Source organism: Cricetulus griseus (genome assembly GCF_003668045.3).
Source record: "Cricetulus griseus strain 17A/GY chromosome 1 unlocalized genomic scaffold, alternate assembly CriGri-PICRH-1.0 chr1_1, whole genome shotgun sequence".
Lineage (NCBI taxonomy): Eukaryota > Metazoa > Chordata > Mammalia > Rodentia > Cricetidae > Cricetulus > Cricetulus griseus.
In genome coordinates, this window is record NW_023276807.1 from 138,981,720 (window position 1) to 139,001,937 (window position 20,218).

The following is a 20,218-nucleotide window of genomic DNA, read 5'->3' on the forward strand; positions in this document are numbered from 1 at the left end:
GACTTGAGGAACCCTTCCAGATCTACTGGCTTATCCTTCTGCTGGCATATTGCAACATCTTTGCTAAGGTAGGGGAGCAGAGATTAAGAATTAGCGGAACACTAAAACAATGTATTCAAAAGAAATGGGATACATTTCTACTTCTGGACACAGTGCAGTAAATTGTGAATGGTCAGGGTCTCATTCAAAAACAAATAGAAAAGGCAGATAAAACAGGAGAAAATTTTGTTTAAAAACAACTAAAAGCTAAGGAAATAATTAGGTTATGAGTAGCCAAGATCCCAGAGAAAAGTAAGATCCACGGCTTTGACAAGAGACCAGGAAGTTGAAGGAGAGTGGGGAGTGATGTGTGGGAGGATTCGAAGAGTAGAAAGAGAGAGGAGAAATGCAATTAAAATACAATCTAAAAAGCAACCAAGAGAAAAAAAATCCATGCTCTATGCACTCTGTTCCCTCATGAATATGCTAGTTCTTGCCATGCTGGTACAACTGACCATCTGGATATGGAGCCCTGGCAAAGAGTCCCAGAAGCCATTAGAAGTTTTCAACCCTATAGGAGTGAAGTGGCTGATAAGGCTGGGTAGCAAGGAGAAACACAGAGAAGGGGAGCTGTTTCCTGGGAAGAAGGCTCCTCGTGGCACTTATCACAAAAGCAAGAAAAGAAAGAGGCAAGAAGACATCTTCTGAAAGTAAGTAGAAATTACAGCAACTATGTTGTCCCTGGGCCTGAGGAACACTGGGACTCCCCGAGTCTCCAGCTTAGATTCCCTGGAGGATTGTACCTCAGAACAGACCACAAGGAAGAGTTAAATGGAGTTTTATAAAAAATGGAACAAAGTCAACTTAGTTTCCCATTAAAATAAATGACCTGGCCCCACTCTATGCTCCTCTACTCTAAGAGAGGATTTGTGGCTCTACTCATCAGCTGACAGCCCTTAGGTTTCAAGACCATTGGCTCATCCAACAGAATGCTTCAGAATGCTGTGCTACCCAAGGGCATGCTCCTCCCAGGAGGGACTGAGGTAAAGGTTGAAAGACTTGACCATTTGGGTTGAGCATGGGCCATTTCTGACTGAGACCAATTATCTTCCATAGTGTGCTTGCGTATGGTTGAGGCTTTGACGGGACTGGATCATATTCCAAATCTTTCATCAAAAGCTGACATCTTTCCTCTCTACAACAAACGGACTGAGTACCAAATAAGTAAATGTATCAAAGACTTCCTCTTAGTAACTGTTTCTAGAGCACCCCACTTGTGACAGTTGGCCTCAGGGAGAGTCCAACAAATGAGATCATGAGACAGAGATGTTGGTCTGGAGAACTCAGGGGAGAATGAACATAAGGATATGTTTGGTCTTATGGCAATTTGATAGACCACACCTTGCTGATGATAGGCCTGCCCCTTTCTGAATGATTAAGGAGAAAGGAAAGAATGGAGGGGGTAGAGGAAGGAGAAGGGAGGAGGCAAAAGGAGAGAAGGGAGGGGTGGATGAAGTCAGGATGTAAAATAAATAATTTTTTTAAAGATGTCATCACTAGTGACAGAGAGAGAGACCCTGGCACCATGGAACGATGCCAATTGCTAAAACCCTCATCAAAGGTGAATTAGGTTAGTCTCAGTTATAAAAGAAATAAACTAAAGAGAATAGACTCAGTCATGACACCTTTGGGTGGTCACAGATCAGATATCCTGCATATAATATATTTACATTACAATTCACAACAGTAGCAAAATTACAGTTATGAAGTAGCAACAAAATAATATTGTAGTTGGGGGTCACCACAACATGAGGAACTGTAGTAAACAGTCACAGCATTGGGAAGGTTGAGAACCACTGGAACAGAGTAACTTGCAAAAAGTTCTAAAAGTATTGAGAAAATAGTTACTATAAGACAAATAGATCAAATAAGGGTTTTGTTTTGTGGGGTGCATATGGGGTGGAGGTGCGTATGTTTTTGTGGATTTGGGTATAAGTGACAGTCTCCTTGTCAATGTCCTGTTGCTGTGAAGAGACATCGTTACCACAGCAACTCTTACAAAGGGAAGCTTTTAATTGGGCCTTGCTTACAGTTTCAGAGGTTCAGCCCATTATCAGCATGTCAGGAAGCATTGTGACACACAGGCAGACATGGTGCTAGAGAAGGAGCTGAGAGTTCTACATACAGATCCACAGGCAGCAGGAAGAGAAATTGCCATGAGGCCTAGTTATGGATTCTGAAACCCCAAAGCCCGCCCACCAGTGACATACTTCTTCCCATAAGGCCACACCTACTCCAAAAAGCCACACCTCCTAAGTCCTGCCAAGTGGTGCTATTCCCTAATGACCAAGCACTCAAATATGTGCAGCTCTTAGGACCATTGCTACTTAAACCATCACAGTGAGTATATGTGCTTGTGAGTATTCGTGCCTGTGGATGCCTTCGGGTGCTGTTAGGAATCATCATCATTATTCTCCTACTTTGTAAAATGAGCAGCATCTCTCAATCAAATCCAGAGCTTGACTACACAGCAGGTCTCCTTAGTCAGATTGCTCTGGGGATCGAATGTCTCTGCCTTCTAGAAGGCAGTCTCCATTCCGACCGAGGAAGCCACTGTTCTGGACTACACCTTCCCTGATAAATCTCTTTCTCCAAAGAGTCTTGGGTGTAGATCTTCATTCACCAGTGCAGAACCTTGCTGAGACACTCCCTTAGCAGTATGAGCAAGGCTGAGCAAAGTAACAACTCTTTCCCTGAGCAGGAGGAGATTGCTACATTTCTGCAGGGGCCTCCCCTATAGCAGAGTGTAATAGAAGTAACATGTGGGGCAGAGGAAGAAGTGGATAGCTGCTAGGACACTCCCCTAGAGGAACAGAGCAGAGCTCAGCTTCGCTGTAACAGCTCTCTAGGAGAGGAGCAGGATTGCTATACCCTGCTGCAGACCATCCCAGCTTCAGGTAGCCTGGCTTCCTGAGATCTTTGCAGCTCCAGGGCCATAACAGTTATACTCACATTTTTGTACTGAAACCTGGTACTCACTCTCTCTTACACGTACCAAGAAAGAGAGCATCACCAATGTCTAAATGAATATGGAGTTATTACCATATAGCCTAATAGGAACAAAACAACCGATCACCTTAATAGACATAAAGAAAGCTTTTGGTAAAATACAAAACCACTTATGATTTTAAAAAGCTGTATTATACAGAACAAGTATATTTTTACATTTTTAGGAACATAACACACATATGTTAAATTATAAGTATACACACACACACACACACACACACACACACACATATATATATACATATATATATATATATATATATATATATATCAATTAAAGTAAAATATGCCAGAGACCATGACCATGAAAGAGCAATGGGGGTACATGGGAGGGGTTAGAGAGAAGAAAGGAAAAGTGGAAATAATATAATTATATTTTGCTTTTCAAATTTTTCTAAATTAAAAATAATGACACCAACCTAGGTCCATCTTGGAAGAATAAATCTCAACTAAGCCATGTCTATGATACAGTTTCTTAGTTTCAAGTTGATGTAGGCGGGCCCATCCCACTGTGGGAACAGCCATCCCTAGGCAGGTGAACCTGGTTTATAGAAGAAAAATAGATGAGCAAATCTGAGGGAGTAAACCAGTAAACAGCATGCCTCCATGGTCTTTACTTCAGTTCCTTCTTTGAAGTTTCTGAGTGAGTTCCTGCTCTAACCTCCCTCAATGATGGACGGTGATTTGAAAATGTAAGCCAAATAAAGCCTCCCATCCTCAAAATAAAACTACACATAGGAGTTCCCAAATCTAAGAGTATCCATTGGATCCTTCCATAAACAGTAAGACTCTATTGCTGAACCACATACTTGAGTCCTAGAACATGGGAAAAATCAATGCAGTACACACCTGGAAGCTTCATCCCTAATGGCTAGATTTCATAGTGATGGAAGGTGCTATGTGTACTATCAGAGGAGAAAGGTAATTATCAGTCTGACCCAGCTGTGAGCCCTGTGAGCTATAACAATGACTGTCCTGGAAAGACATGCCCACTGGTAGCACAACAGTAGCACAAATGCTGTGGGGGTAACCATCAACCTTCTGATTGGAGTTAAAGTCTGTTCCACAGTATGGAACTCATACATGGCACTGTGGTAGAGACCAATAACCTATGAGTAAAGAGATCATAGGCCATAGGACAGAACCTACTACTATTATTCTTTAAATGAACATATTATTAAAATGACTCCCGATAACTTTCTGTTATACCCAAGGACTAGTGCATCTCTCAGTCCTCATCAGAGAAGCTTCTTTAGATGGAGACTGACACAGAGACTCACAACTGGTCAAGGCACTGACAAGAGGAGATTGCTGAGTGCTCAGCCTGAAATGGAACATTTATATCATACCCGCTCCAAAGTTCAGTGATCACTATGGAATAAGGGATAGAAAGACAGTGAGGCCAAAGGCAGTGGATGACTACAGGAAACCATGTTTTCTGGACACAGCTTGGAAATTGCAACTATAGACTCACAGTGGTTGTGATATATGCACAAGACCCAAGCAAGCTTAAGCCAGACCAAATCTCAGAATGAAGTAAGGAAGTAGGCATGAAATCTTACCCTGCTAATAGCTGAGGAGCTATTAGCAACTGAGAGCCATTGGGAGAGGCAGAGTCCATTTTTTTTAAGGATCTAGCACCTTTTACGTTGACTACATTCTAGTGGATGGCCAAACACCCAAGAGTATATGGGCAGCAGAAATCAGACTCAGTAGGTTATTTTTTAAATGAAGACACAAAGTTGGGTGGACAGGGAAACAATGGATCTGAAAGGAGTTGGAAGAGGAGGAGTGAATATGATCAAAGTAAATCATATGAGAATTTCAAATAATTAATAAAAATAACTCTTTTTCTATCCTATGAAAATAAGACGCATAAGTGTTGGAAATGGGGAAGCACAATCAGAGATCTTTGCAATACAACTACACAATAAGTACCATCTATATTTAGTCAGCTTTGTGTCTCTATAAAGCCTCAAAATGCCTGAAATAAACAGTTTAAATGTAGGAGAAATTATTTTGTCTCCTCAGAGTTTAGAGATTTTAGTTCATGGTCACCCACAATACTTTGAGACTATTTAAAGGTAAAATATAATGGCAAAGGCACATGGTAGATGAGGCTGTTCACCTTATGGAGGATAGGAAGCAAAAACAGAAAGAAGAGGCCAGAATCCCAGTACTCAGTTCATACACCAGATACCCAACTTCGTTCTACTGTACTCCACCTCTTCAAGGCTCCAGAGACTCTCAACAGTGCTGCGGGCCAGTAGACAAGCTGTTAGCAAATGAGTCTCTGTGCAACATTTCAGATCAAAACTATAATGAGATACATCCACTCTGCATATGGAACTGTAAATTAATGACACCATTGGGACATAGACAAATATTTGTACCATAGGAGGGATCGTGAAACAGTTATACATTTTTAAAAATATGATAAAATTCCTCAGGGAAAAACAACTGAAAATCACAGTGAGATGCCTCAATCCTCTCACCAAAAATGTAAAAATGAGAGAGACTGAAAATGCCATTGTTGGGAATAGATGAGAACAAGCTGATCTCTCACACATAGATTCCAGGAGTATAAGTCCATACAACTATTTAGAGAACTATTTTGGCTGAACAAGCCCACAACTATGTTTGACCAAAGACATGTGTGAAAATAGTAACAGCATTGTTCTTCATCATAACTGAAATTGCACATAACCTAAATGTCCATCAATAGCAGACAAGAGAAATAGATTGTTGTATAATGGAGTATTAGGAGTACTGCATGCAGTGAGAAGAAATGGAACCTGCAATCAACATAATGAATTGCTCAAATGTAATGTTAAGTACTAGAGCACTACATGCAGTGAGAAGAAATGGAACCTGCAATAAATACAATGCATTGCTCAAGCATAATGTTAAGCAAATACAGAGAGATACAGAACTATCACATATTATTTAACTATTTTGTTTACATGAAGTTCAGTAATAAGCAAAGCTAGCTAAGGTGATAGGAGTCAGGACAGAATTTTTTTTGGCAAAGATAAGACAACCAAGAGGCCTACAGAGGGCATTTCTAGGTGTTGTTAATATCCTGCATTTTAATCTGAAGTCTGTTCATTTTTTAAACCATATTAGACAGTACACCTATTTATGTAGCTGTTTCTAAGTGGGTGGTATATCTGAATTTAACAGAAATCACAGATACTTACATTGCTTTCCATGTTCCTGCTGCAGTGAGAAGCAGATCTTGCTGACATTGCTGCTGTTCTCAGTGTGGTCTGTAAACTGAGAGCATCTGAGGGAATCTGGCCAGGAGAAGTTCACCATCCCCAGTACAGACTCACAGCCTTCTTTTGCAGCCTCACAGAAGGATCTACAGGGCAGGAGGCCACGCCTAAACAGAAAGAAAAGGAAGGTTTTAATATCATTATAGAACAGTCCTCAAGACAATAATAATGGTATTAAAGCCAGCCAGCAGCAAGTTAATGTGGACTATTAACTCACATTTCTTATCTACAGTCAGCAACTTAAAATTCCATATTCAGTCCTATGACAATTTCAGCCACCCAATTCTGAAGATAATAAGCTAGTTTCACAACACATAACTCAGTAATCTCTCATAGAAGCATTTCCCCAAATAATTGTTTTTTAGCTTCTTGTGTTAAAATATCTACTCAACAGAAAAAGGGAAGGCCCCCAATTTGAAAGAGCAAAAGTAGGTCAAAAAGTATATTACTCTTATTTTTTATCTTTCCTTTGAGAAATCCAAACTTTGTCTTAGAGCCAAATAGAGAAAACTGTTCTTTATCCTCCATGGTTTTCATGGAAACCTTATCCAGACAAGCTGCAACTCAGAAAATCTTATATGCTTAAAAAATCTTACTAGACTTCTGTTTTGTATTCTTCAGAGTAAAATATGTGAGCCACTGGCAATAGTAAAAACATCAATGTCCCAGGAGCTTGCCCCCATCCTTGTTGTATGTAACCAAACACTCCTGGATCCCAGGTTTGCTCTGGGGATGTTAACCTAAACTCTAGCAATGTCAAGACTAGACTGGTCTCCTCTCAGAGCCAAGTGGCCTTATCAGGCTTACATCTGTAGGCTGTATCTTTTATCCTTGTGAGTCTTACCAAGAGCATTTCAGAGGATTTTAAGGAAATTTTGAAAGAAACAGAAACTTTGTCTGAGTCCCATGAAAACAACTATTTCAAATCTTGATATGACAGAATCATAGTGTTTGATCTCTATAGTAAATCTTTCCTGGGAAGCACAGACCCATGAAGACTCTGGGGCAGGTTCAAATGTCACACACTTGTTACTGCTGTCTTTGTGACGGCAGAGATAGGAAGAGAAAGCAGGTGTGTGAGCTTCCAGGCCTTGATCTATACACTAACAAGGTCTGTTCTCATATGATACTGGACCTTACATACTCCTTGATCAAACCAGCTTGTATAGCATACCCTATTGTTCCATAGATTACAGAAACATGATGGGACCTGCCATCCAGGAGTTAGACTGGCTCTAACATGGGTTTTGAGATCCTTGAAGGAAAGATCTTGCTAAGAAGTGGAGAAGGAATTTTCAGCATTTACATAGTGTGGTGGTGATGGGGTCATACTCAGGGCATTGCTCATGCTGCTGATCCCACATTTCCCATTCTCTGTCCCTATTTTGAGATGAGATCTCACTAAGTTGCCCATGCTGGCCTTGAACTCTTCGATGGCCTTAGCAGACCATAAACTTGTGATCATCCTTTATCAAGCTACCAAGCTGCTGATATTGCATGCCTTCACCAACAGGCATCTCTCAGCAATGACATTCTAATAAAAAATCTTTAAAAAATCATATTAAAATTACCTTTTTAAAAAGATTTTGTATACAGTGTTCTGCCTATATGTCTGCCTGCAGAAGAGGACCCAAGATCTCATTACAGAAGTTTGTAAGCCACCATATGGTTGTTGGGAATTGAACTCAGGACCTCTGGTAGAGCAGCCAGAGCTCTTAATAGCCAAGCCATCTCACCAGGCCCCTAAAATTGTCTTTTAAAATAATCTATTTAAATTAATATGTAACTAAATTTGATACTGAAGATACAGGAAGAGGTTTGCACTTGAACAAGTAACATTGAGAACATAAAACATGAATTAGTGCTGATACTCATTCAGGAATATATTAGTGTCTTAGTGTTACTATTGCTGTAATAAGAAACATGAGTAAGGAAAAATGTAAAAGAAAACATTTAATTTGGGGCTTACAGTTTCAAAGGGTTAGAGTCCATGATGGCAGAACAAAGGTATGGCATCAAGAACAGCTGAGGGCTCATGTCTTGGATCCACAAGCAGGAGACAGAGATAACTGGGAAAGGTGAGGGAGGGCTTTTGAAACTTCAAAGCCTGCCCTAAGTAACACACCTTCTCCAACACACACCCCTTAATCCTTCAAACAGTTCCACCAACAGTACTAATATTAAAACTAAGTATTCAGACATATGAACATATTATAGCCATTTTCATTCAAGCCACAATTAGATATTTATAGAAAGAACTAAGAGTGAACAAGTCTCCCCAAAGGTTATGGGAACTTTCTTCACTTCTGAGGCCACTTATTCTTCACCATCCTGTGTTTTTTCTCAGCATCAGCAGTGATGATGAAGTTTCACACAGGAGCCCAGTAGCCGTTTTTTCATGTCCTGAAGTTAAGTCTTTAACTCAGAAACTAACTCATAATCATGGACTCTCACCCTCTACCATGCTCATTTTCCTAAGTCCCCCACCCCAGACCCTCCCATGGATACTCTGATACTGTCTAACCTTGAACCAACAGTTCAATCATGCCAAAGACTCACTTTCCCCAGTTGAAAAACGAGCAATTTGGAAGAGCTCCTGTTTGGACCATTTCCCATAATTCCCTTATTATGGACACTTTTTAAGTTTAAGTTCACTGTTGAGAGCATGTTTCTCAGAGGAGCACTGAAGCCATGATAACCCCATCAACCTTGATGAACTGTAAGAAGTAATGGACATTTTTCTCAAACTTTGTGCTGAGAAGATATAGAACTACTAAAATACCATCAGACCATCTGTTCTAAAATAAGCACCTAGGAAACAATGTCTAGAGTGTTTCCAAAGAGATGTAACTGACCCCCACATCCGACAGAGGGCTGATCTCCAAAATTTACAAAGAACTCAAGAAGCTAGTCTCCAAAACACCAAATAGTCCAATTTAAAAGTGGGGTATAGAACTAAATAGACAATTCTTAATAGAGGAATCTAAAATGGCTGAAAGACACATAAGAAAGTGTTCAACATTCTTAGCCATCAGGGAAATGCAAATCAAAACAACTCTGAGATACCATCTTACTCCTGTCAGAATGGCTAAAATCAAAAACACCAATGACAGTTTATGCTGGAGAGGTTGTGGACAAAGGGGAACACTCCTCCACTTCTGGTGGGAGTGCCAACTGGTACAGCCACTTTGGAAATCTGCATGGCGATTCCTCAAGAAAATGGGAATTAGTCTACCACAAGATCCATCAATTCCACTCTTAGGCATATACCCAAAAGAAGCACATTCCTACAACAAGGAAATCTGTTCAGCTATGTTCATAGCAGCCTTATTTGTAATAGCCAGAACCTGGAAACAACCTAGATGCCCCTCAACTGAATGGATAGAGAAAATGTGGTACATTTACACAATGGAGTACTACTCAGTGGAAGATAAAAAGGCAATGGCATCTTGAAATTCGCAGGTAAATGGATGGAACTAGAAGAAACCATTCTGAGCAAGGTAACCCAGTCACAAAAAGGCAGGCATTGTATGTACTCACTCATATATGGATTTTAGACATAGAGTAAAGGATTGCCAACCTGAAGTCCAGGCTCCCGGAGAGGCTGGTAAACAAGGAGGACCCTAAGAGAGACATATATGGTCCCCTGGAGAAGGGGAAAGGGACAAGATCTCCTGAGCAAATTGGGAGCATGGGGGGAGGGGAGAGGGAACTAGGAGAATGAGGAGGGAAGAAGAGGAGGGGTGAGGATGACATGATGGGACAGGGAGGTTGAGTTGGGGGAAGAACAGAAGAGAGCAAGATAAGAGATAATATAATAGAGGGAGACATTATAAGTTCAAAGAGAAATCAGGCACTAGGGAAATGTCTGGAGAGCTACAACGATGACACCAACTAACAATCTAAGCAACAGAAGAGAGGCTACCTTAAATGCCTTCTCCTGATAATGAGATTGATGACTAATTCATATGCCATTGTATAGCCTTCATCCAACAGCTGGTGGAAGTAGAAGCAGACACCCACAGCTAAACCTTGAACTGAACTGAAATCCAGATGCAGAAAAGGAGGACTGATGAGCAAAGGCGTCTATCCCAGGCGGGTGAAACCCACAGAAACAGCTGACCTGAACAAGGGAAAACTCTTGGTCCCCAGACTGATAGCTGGGAAACCAGCATGGGACTACTGACCCAGACCCCCTGAATGTGGGTGTCAGTGAGGAGACCTTGGAAATCTATGGGGCCTCTTGTAGTGAATCAGTATTTATCGCTACCATAGGAATGGCCTTTAGGAGCCCATCCCACATGGAGGGATACTCCTGAGCCTAGACACAAGGGGGTTGGCCTAGGCCCTATCCCAAAGAATATGACAGACTTTGAAGACCCCCCCTATGGATGGCCTCACCCTTCCTGGGGCGCAGAAAGGGTATGGGATGGGTAGGGCATTAGTTGGGGGGGGCAGAGAAGGAGAGGAGGGAGAGGGGCCTGGGATTGACATGTAAAATAATTTTCTTTCTAATAAAAACAGAGGTGTAACTGACTGAAACCCCATGAGTTTTGCATTGCTGTACTGGAATATGTGAGCTGGGGGTAGAGTATTAATAACTCTGAGCCCTTGCAAACAGTGAGCAAATGAGGAGCCTTTTGTTCTTATTGTGCCTGAAATTCAGCTGCCTGTGAAGAGTGGATGCACTTTGCTTTTCATCACAGGGAACAGGGTGGTGAGACAGGCTACACTATTTTGGAATATAAGTATCTATATCCAAGCAACAACACTCTGGTAACTGGAAAACAGTGCTCAACACAAGGGAAGGTTCACTTTGGCTATCAGAATGGCTATTTTAGAAAGACTGATTGTTCTTAATTGATGTGTGAAGTACATTTGGTGTGGTACAAAAAAGTCCTGATGCATTTCAACTCAAGTGAAGCCAGAGAGTTCTGATGTACCTCTACAATTATTTGTTGACACATTTGATAAGTTTGGAAATACACTGTCACACAGTGGTAATAAAAGCTTGGAGTATTTTCATTAGGAAGGATGTTTTTAAATAATTAACTGACCAAAAATTATTCTTTTTGTTGTTGTTTTTAGAGGCAGGGTTTCTCTGTGGCTTTGGAGGCTGTCCTGGAACTAGCTCTTGTAGACCACGCTGGTCTTGAACTCACAGAGATCCACCTGCCTCTGCCTCCCGAGTGCTGGGATTAAAGGCATGCACCACTAACACCCAGTCCAAAAAGTATTCTTAAGCTTATCTATAGCTAAAACTTGCTAAATTTATATCCAGGAAATTATATTATGATACATCTAAAGATATATAGATGTTTATCTAGAAAAATTTTATGATATTCATAAGTACAAATTTATTAAATAAGCTAGAGCTACAAAATAAACATGGCCAGTAGGCTTTTAAGAATTATAAATCACATTTTTCTGTCAATTGGAGCTACTTTTTAGAAATGCTTCATATAAGTTTTTTTTGAGAATTTCATGTAACTACCATCGTGCAATATATTCTGATCAAATTGATACCTCACTTCTCCCCTATAAGATCCACCATCACCTCCTAACCCCCAATTTTGTATCTGTTTGTTTTTAATAAGCTACTAAGTCTAATTTGTGTTGTTCCTATACTCCTGAATTAGGGGCCATCACTGGATGTGCTTGACCTACTGTAGACCTTACTCTTGAGGAAAATTGAATCTCCCTCCCCACAAAAATGTCAACTGTTTACAGGTCCTCAGAGGTGAGATCTCAAGAATCTTCTTCACACTCTATGCTAGAACGTTGACTAGCTTGGTCTTGGGCAGGTAGCCACAGCTGCTGTGGGTTCATGACTACAATGTCACATCAAGTCCAGAAGATACTGTTTCACTCTGGTTTTCTCTGACTTCTGACTCTTACAATCTTTCCTTTTTTTCCAGAGTGGTCCCTGAACCTTGACTGGGGGGAGGCACACGATAATAGATGGCCCATTTGTAGCCAAGTCACTAATTCTCTTCTCTGCATGTTGACCAGCCACCATCTGCATTAGCCATCATCAACTGCACAAAGAAACTTCTCTGATGACGTGTATGAGCTGCATTCATTGATGGATATGGAGTACAAAGTTATAGAGATCAGTTTGATAATTTGTCCGTTGGAAAGACTGGGGGCCTATGAGATCCCTCACCCAGAGTTATAGGCCAGATTTACAATTTGAGTCATATGTTTCCTCCTGTGGAGCAAGTCTTAGATCCAATCAGAAAACAATTGGTTACTCCCATAACATTCTTGCCACTATCACACCCATAGGTATATGTTACCACACTGGTCATTGTTGCAGCTCACATAGTTGACAGATAGGGCAGTCTCATGGTTATCCCAACAACCACCATCAGGTGCTATGTAAGTGCTTCTTCTTGGGTTCCCCAAAGCAATCATTTCATATAACTATCCTTAGAAAAACCAGGAAATTAACAGTAGTACCATGCCTTTGAGGCAAATGTCCTGTTTAAATGTTGTTAAATCTCTCCACTCAGAATCTCATATCACAGTTGTCAAATTCTACTTTTGATAAACTATGCTTGAAATATATTAGGAGAACTTTAGTTTTAAAACTTTTGTGAAAATCCATCAATGTAATCCACCATATAAACAGACTGAGGAAAAAAATACATGATCATCTCACTAGATGCTGGAAAAAGCCTTTGACAAAATTCAACACCCCTTCAGGATAAAGGTCTTGAAGAAATCAGGGATAACAGGAACATACCTCAACATAATAAAAGCAATATACAGCAAGCCAACAGCCAACAGCCAACATCAAATTAAATGGAGAGAAACTCAATGCAATTCCTCTAAAATCAGGAACACAAGACAAGGCTGTCCACTCTCTCCATACTTCTTCAATATTGTCCTTGAAGTTGTAGCTAGAGCAATAAGACAACAAAAGGAGATCAAGGGAATACAAATTGGAAAGGAAGAAGTCAAACTCTCACTATTTGCAGACAATATGATAGTCTTCATTAGTGACCCGAAAAACTCTACTAGGGAACTCCTACAGCTGATAAACACCTTCAGCAAAGTGTCAGGATACAAGATTAACTCAAAAAATCTGTAGCCCTACTATATACCAATGACATATTGGTGGAGAAAGAAATCAGAGAAACATCACCCTTTACAATTGCCACAAACAACATAAAATATCTTGGGGTAACACTAACCAAAAAAAAAAAAAAACGTGAAAGACCTGTACCATAAGAATTTTGAGTCTCTAAAGGAAGAAATTAAAGAAGATACCAGAAAATGGAAAGATCTCCCATGATCTTGGACAGGTAGGATCAACATAGTAAAAATGGCAATCTTGTCAAAAGCTATCTACAGATTCAATGCAATCCCCATCAAAATCCCAACACAATTCTTCACAGACCTTGAAAGAACAATTCTCAACTTTATATGTAGAAACAAAAGACCCAGGATAGCTAAAACAACCCTGTATAATAGAGGAACTTCTGGAGGCATCACCATCCCTGACTTCAAGCTCTATTACAGAGCTATAGTCCTGAAAACAGCTTGGTATTGGCACAAAAATTGACAAGTAGAACAATGGAATAGAGTTGAAAACCCTGATATTAACCCACACACCTACGAACACCTGATTTTTGATAAGCAATCCAAATTTATACGATGGAACAAAGAGAACATCTTCAACAAATGGTGCTGGCATAACTGGTTGCAGACATGTCGAAGACTGCATTTAGAACCAAGCCTATCACCTTGGACAAGACTTAAGTCAAAATGGATCAAAGACCTCAACATAAATCCAGCTACACTGGACCTATTAGAATACAAAGTGGGAAATACCCTTGAATTAATTGGTACAGGAGACTGATTCCTGAACATTACACCAGTAGCACAGACACCGAGGTCAACAATTAATAAATGGGACCTCCTGAAACTGAGAAGCTTCTGTAAGGCAAAGGAGACAGCAAAACAAAACAGCAGCCCACAGACTGGGAAAAGATATTCACCAATCCCAAATCTGATAGAGGGCTGATTTCCAAGATACACAAAGAACTCAAGAAGCTAGTCTCCAAAACACCAAATAATCCAATTAAAAAGTGAGGTACACAACTAAATAGACAATTCCCAACAGAGGAATCTAAAATGACTGAAAAAGACACATAAGAAAGTATACAACATCCTTAGCCATCAAGGAAATGCAAATCAAAACAACTCTGAGATACCATCTTACTCCTGTCAGAATGGCTAAAATCAAAAACACCAATGACAGTTCATGCTAGAGAGGATGTGGAGAAAGGGGAACACACCTCCACTGCTGCTGGGAGTGCCAACTGGTACAGCCACTTTGGAAATCTGTATGGCGACTCCTCAAGAAAATGGAAATCAGTCTACAAGATCCAGCAATTCCACTCTTAGGCATATACCCAAAAGAAGCACATTCCTACAACAAGGACATCTGTTCAACTATGTTCATAGCAGCCTTATTTGTAATAGCCAGAAACTGGAAGCAGCCTAGATGCCCCTCAACCAAAAAATGGATAGAGAAAATGTGGTACATTTACACAATGGAGTACTACTCAGCGGAAAAAAAACAATGGAATCTTGAAATTTGCAGGAATATGGATGGAATTCAAAGAAAGAATTCTGAGCAAGGTAACCCAGTCTCAAAAAGGCAGGCATTGTATGTACTCACTCATATATGGATTTTAGACATAGAGTAAAGGATTGCCAACCTGAAGTCCAGGCTCCCGGAGAGGCTGGTAAACAAGGAGGACCCTAAGAGAGACATATATGGTCCCCTGGAGAAGGGGAAAGGGACAAGATCTCCTGAGCAAATTGGGAGCATGGGGGGAGGGGAGAGGGAACTAGGAGAATGAGAAGGGGAGAAGAGGAGGGGTGAGGAAGACATGATGGGGCACGGAGGTTGAATTGGGGGAAGAACAGAAGAGAGCAAGATAAGAGATAATATAATAGAGGGAGACATTATAAATTCAAAGAGAAATCAGGCACTAGGGAAATGTCTGGAGAACTACAAAGATGACACCAACTAACAATCTAATCAACAGAGGAGAGGCTACCTTAAATGCCCTACCCCTGATAATGAGATTGATGACTAATTTATGCCATCCTATAGCCTACATCCAGCAGCTGGTGGAAGTAGAAGCAGACACCCAAAACTAATCACCAAACTGAACTGAAACCCAGATTCAGAGAAGGACGAGTGAAGAGCACAAGGATCCAGACCAGGCTGGTAAAACCCACAGAAACAGCTGAACTGAACATCGGGGACTCTTGGTCCCCAGACTGATAGCTGGAATACCAGCATGGAACTGATCCAGACCCCAGGAACATGGGTTTCTGTGAGGAAACCTCGAAAATCTACAGGACCTCCTGTAGAAGTTCAGTAATTATCCCTAGCTTAGGTGTGGATTTTGGGAGCCCATTCCACATAGAGGAATACTCCCTGAGCCAACATGCACTGGGGTGGACCTAGGCCCTATCCCAAAGGATACAATAGACACTGATGACACCCTATGGAAGGCCTCACCATCCAGGGAGAGCAGAAAGGATATGGGATAGATAGGGGTTGAGTTGTGGGGAGTGGTGGTAGGGGAGTGTGGGTGGGAGAAGGGAGCTGGGATTGTCATGTAAATCAATCCTGTTTCTAATTCAAATTAAAAAGTTGAAAAATAATAATAAAAAACTCTTGTGGGTGCAGGGAAGATGCTTTGCATCAGGAAAAACTTAAAATATTACCTATGATTTCTGCTTTCTACTGTTCCTGCCTGTGGAAGCCCCTCTCTTGAGTATGTACTGGCCTATTGACTTCCTTTCAATCATAAAAACCAATTGAATGTCATTTCATTATTGAGCTACATATGATTGTGACTTCCCTCTTATTCACACCTCCACTACTTTCTCCCTTGCTGGCTTTGACAAAACAAGTTGCCATACATAAGGAAACTACATGGTTGGCCTTAAGGGCAACCCATTGCCCAACAGACTTTGAGAAAATAAAGCTCTTCTAATAACTCATGAACTCAGAAATGGATCCTTCCCCAGTCAAACCTTCAGATAAAACCTCTGCTCTAGTCAACACCTTAATTCACTCTGAGCCTCTGGAGCAGAGGAGTCAGCTAAGCAACCCCATGGTTCCTATTTATGGAAGTAGTGATGTAACACATGTGAGTTGTTTTAAGCCACTGAAAGTGTGATAATGTGTAACCCAGCCATCTTTTCCTTGGCACATCTCTTTCTCAAAGTCATGTTTACTGAGCTCCATGTAGTATTCATGGATGAGACCTTAACAATCATTTTTAATGCAATTCCAGTTTGAGTTTTTTAGTCCAAGCTGTTCAGTGACCAATGCTCACAAAGTCAAGAGTTGTGTATCTCCCAGAGCTGTGACCCTTCCTCAGCCATGAAGACACTGCTCATGACTGAAGAGTCTTGTAAGATCACATGCCTCCACTTCCTCCTTTTCTGATGCAAGAAGTTTAAAAATTAAAGAGGAGGTCACAGGACCAAGCACTGTGACCTCTTTCCCATATGAGTCACCGTGACACAAGAATATGAAAGCATCACCATTGCTGGAAAGGGCAAAACAACAGGTGGGTTGGTGTCACTGTGAGTGGCCAACAAGCATATCAAGTGACTAAAGAAACCTTACATGTTGTATAAGAGAGAGACAGGATGCTTGCTTGGTCTCCACCTGCACTAGGCATGGAGATGAAGAAGCGTTCAGGTGAAAGGCTTGTCTTTGCCACTGTCTCCCATTAGAAAAGAGATAACGGAAGGAGTCAGAATGTCCCTCACTCACTTTAGTCTGGAACTCTAACAACCAGCACCATTGTTGTCTTGTCTTTATTTTCAATAACCATGGTTCCAGCAGGGAAAAGATGGCTCACTAAAGTTGGAGCACTGCATGGAATTCAGTGAAAGAATCACTGACAAAGGCAGGGTTTCCTAACACCAGCAAGGGTTAGTGTAATGGTCTCAGGCCAGGAGCTACTGACACCTAAGTTTAAAAAGTAAAGGGGTGAATTATGGAACTTAGGGAGAGGCATCCAGGGAAGGAACCATGGCCTATCATAATATGATGCACCCAATATCTGCAACTTGGCAGAGAGGAACATGAGTGATCACTAGCCAACATGTCTGTCCTGCATTCTGATCTCCGACTGGTGGCTTCCCTGGGGTGAGTAGAACAGAAGTCAGGAATGTGATCACTGCTGAAAGAGTGACTAGGGAAGAGTTGGAGCAGAGGCATGTGGCAACTGGCTGTGAAGAAATAAATGAGGACTAGCCACACACAGCTGTGTGCCTCACACCCAATGAGGCCCCAATAAATACTTGTTGAGGGAGGAAACACGATGGCATTCGAATAGATGGTTTAACTATTATTAGTTTAAAATCTGGTAGGAGTCTTTATAATTCAGAATCAGCAAATGTAGCCATGACACATTTTGTGGGTTGTTCTTTGTATTTGTCTCAGGGGGCTTCTGCATAAGAACACAATTTAGATGGAAGAAAAATCAGTCACCACTTATGGGGGAGAGCAAACATAATTTCCACTCAAGTGAAAGTTACTATCATAGACTTCTTGAGCCAAAATAAGAAATGATCTCAATATTAAGGTGTCCATCTGTAGATTGATTTGCTGACTTGTTTATTTCCTACCAAAACAATGTAAACTTCCATGGTGCCAATGGTTCCTGGGTATTTTATTTGCAGCTGTCTCCCTAGTCTACAAGTGGGGACACCCAGGTGCCTGTTGAATAAATGGTGAAATATACAGAGAATGACTTAGGCACCACTGGGAATAAAGCTGTCAGTAGCAAATGTAGAAGGAGAACCATCACCACAGTGCCCACTCCCCAGTTGAGGGAGGTGAATAAGGGTGCAAACCTTCTCTGCCTCCCAGACTCCTCCTTCCTCAGGGCAACAAAGTTTACACAGGCTAGTCAGTATTTACATTTTCCCCATGTAATAGGAAAGTGTCAGTAAAATGGATAAAACACCCACAGATGGATTGATTGTCTTATTGATTTGACAACTCTAGGGTTTTTCTCTTAGGACAGAAAAACTCAAGGAAATACCAACAGATAAATACAAGTTGATTTAAGTGACCAGGAATAACAAAGAGTCACAAAATAACTCCTGAAAGAATATCAAAGCCATGCCTTCTAACTGATGGGACGCTTATTATCTTTAGTATTTAGCACAATTACCAAGACCCATGGGATAAGAGATGAACAAATACCAAAAGCAATTTACAACTGTGACATTACTTTGCAACTGTTTTGATTTTTATGTATAATAAAGTGACACCAATGATAAGGGTCTTCAAGTCAAAATATAAGTATTATTTCTAAGTTCTAGTCACATACAGTTGATACCAAGAACTGTTGGAGAGAAAAGTAAAGGAACTCATCACTGCCCTGGCTGAAGTATAAGTGCCCTGGACACTGGCTGTAACATGACAAGGCATTTTCAGAAATATTTTTTCAGTCAGTAAAGGGCTTGCCACATAAGCAAGGGGACCTGAGTTCAATTCTTAGAATTGGTGTTTTTAAAAAAAAGTGGGCATGATGCCCACATGCTTGTAACCCCAACACCAGGAAGTGAAAGGAAGAGGATGCCTGGAGCTTGCTGACTGGCCAGCCTATCTACTCTACAAGCTTCAAGCCAGTGACAGACACTGTCTCTGAAAATAAGGCATCTGGTTCCCAAGGAATGACACTGAGGTTGACCTCTGACCTCTACAACCAATAACACACACACACACACACACACACACACACACACACACACACACACACAAATCTTCATTTGAGGACATTCATTTACTCTCCAACACAAACGTATAGGAATCTAGACTACCATGGAAAATGGTCCTACATTTGAGTATGATCTTTAATCTCAAGTTATCTACATACATAAAGAATTTTCATTTCCTTGCCCTGGGTATTTCTGCTAAAGACAAGTCACAGGTCAGTACCCCTGAGGAGAAAGATCAATAACTGACACATCAATTTCCTTACTTTAACCCATCAATCACAATAAGGACCTTCCCTGCAACATGGTAGAAAATGTGAACGGACTGATGAGAAGTCAGCAAGGTTTCTGGAGAATCTTATACACACTAAGTCAAGGATTATACTAACATCCTCTCAGGGCTGATAAAATGACAAGTCAGCTGAAGGAGGTAGGAGAAGGTGACATTTGCCTGTCAAAAGTACACCAAAACTTGGCATGTATTTCATATATCAAAAGGCCATCAACATCTGACACTCTTTTAGCCAACCAATATTTGCTTGCTCGCTACATGATATCTTTATTTTTGTTGTTGTTGTTTTGGTTTTTCAAGACAGGGTTTCTCTATAGCCCTGGCCATCCTGGAACTCACTTTGTAGACCAGACTGGCCTCAAACTCACAGAGATATGCCTGTCCTGGCTTCTCGAGTGCTGGTATTAAGGGCATGTGCCAACACCACCTGGATACTTGATATCTTTAAGCAACACCTTCTTACTTCCTGACTTTAGAGCCATTCCAATAGTTTATCAGTTAAAATTTTATACTTTTAGATATGCTTCACTGAGTCAAAAGTCCTCCTGCCTTTCAACTAGACTGTGTTGTAGTATGTCAACACACATTTGGTCAAAGCAATCACAGTCCAAAATAAAGACCATTCAAGTCCATTCTTCCAACAGAAAATGTAGTTAAATAGTATCTGTGGTCTCAGAGAATTGGGTTAAAAACTATACTGTTTATACATCCCAGTATAGTCTTTTAAAATTAAATTTTAAATGTTATTAAGTAACTATTTTCTCCAGGTTAGAAAGCAAACTCTTTTCCTTTATTTGAATAGTGTGGTACTATTGAATAGATG

General features: G+C 40.8%; 1 protein-coding gene across 1 annotated transcript in view; it reads right to left on the reverse strand.

Moving 5' to 3' along the window:
* Nucleotides 1–20,218, reverse strand: part of Corin (corin, serine peptidase) — a 174,417-nt gene that overhangs the window by 111,485 nt on the left and 42,714 nt on the right. The window contains exon 5 of the mRNA XM_035453040.1: nt 6,249–6,433. Coding sequence (XP_035308931.1) covers nt 6,249–6,433 — 185 coding nt within the window. The remainder of the gene's footprint in view (nt 1–6,248; nt 6,434–20,218) is intronic.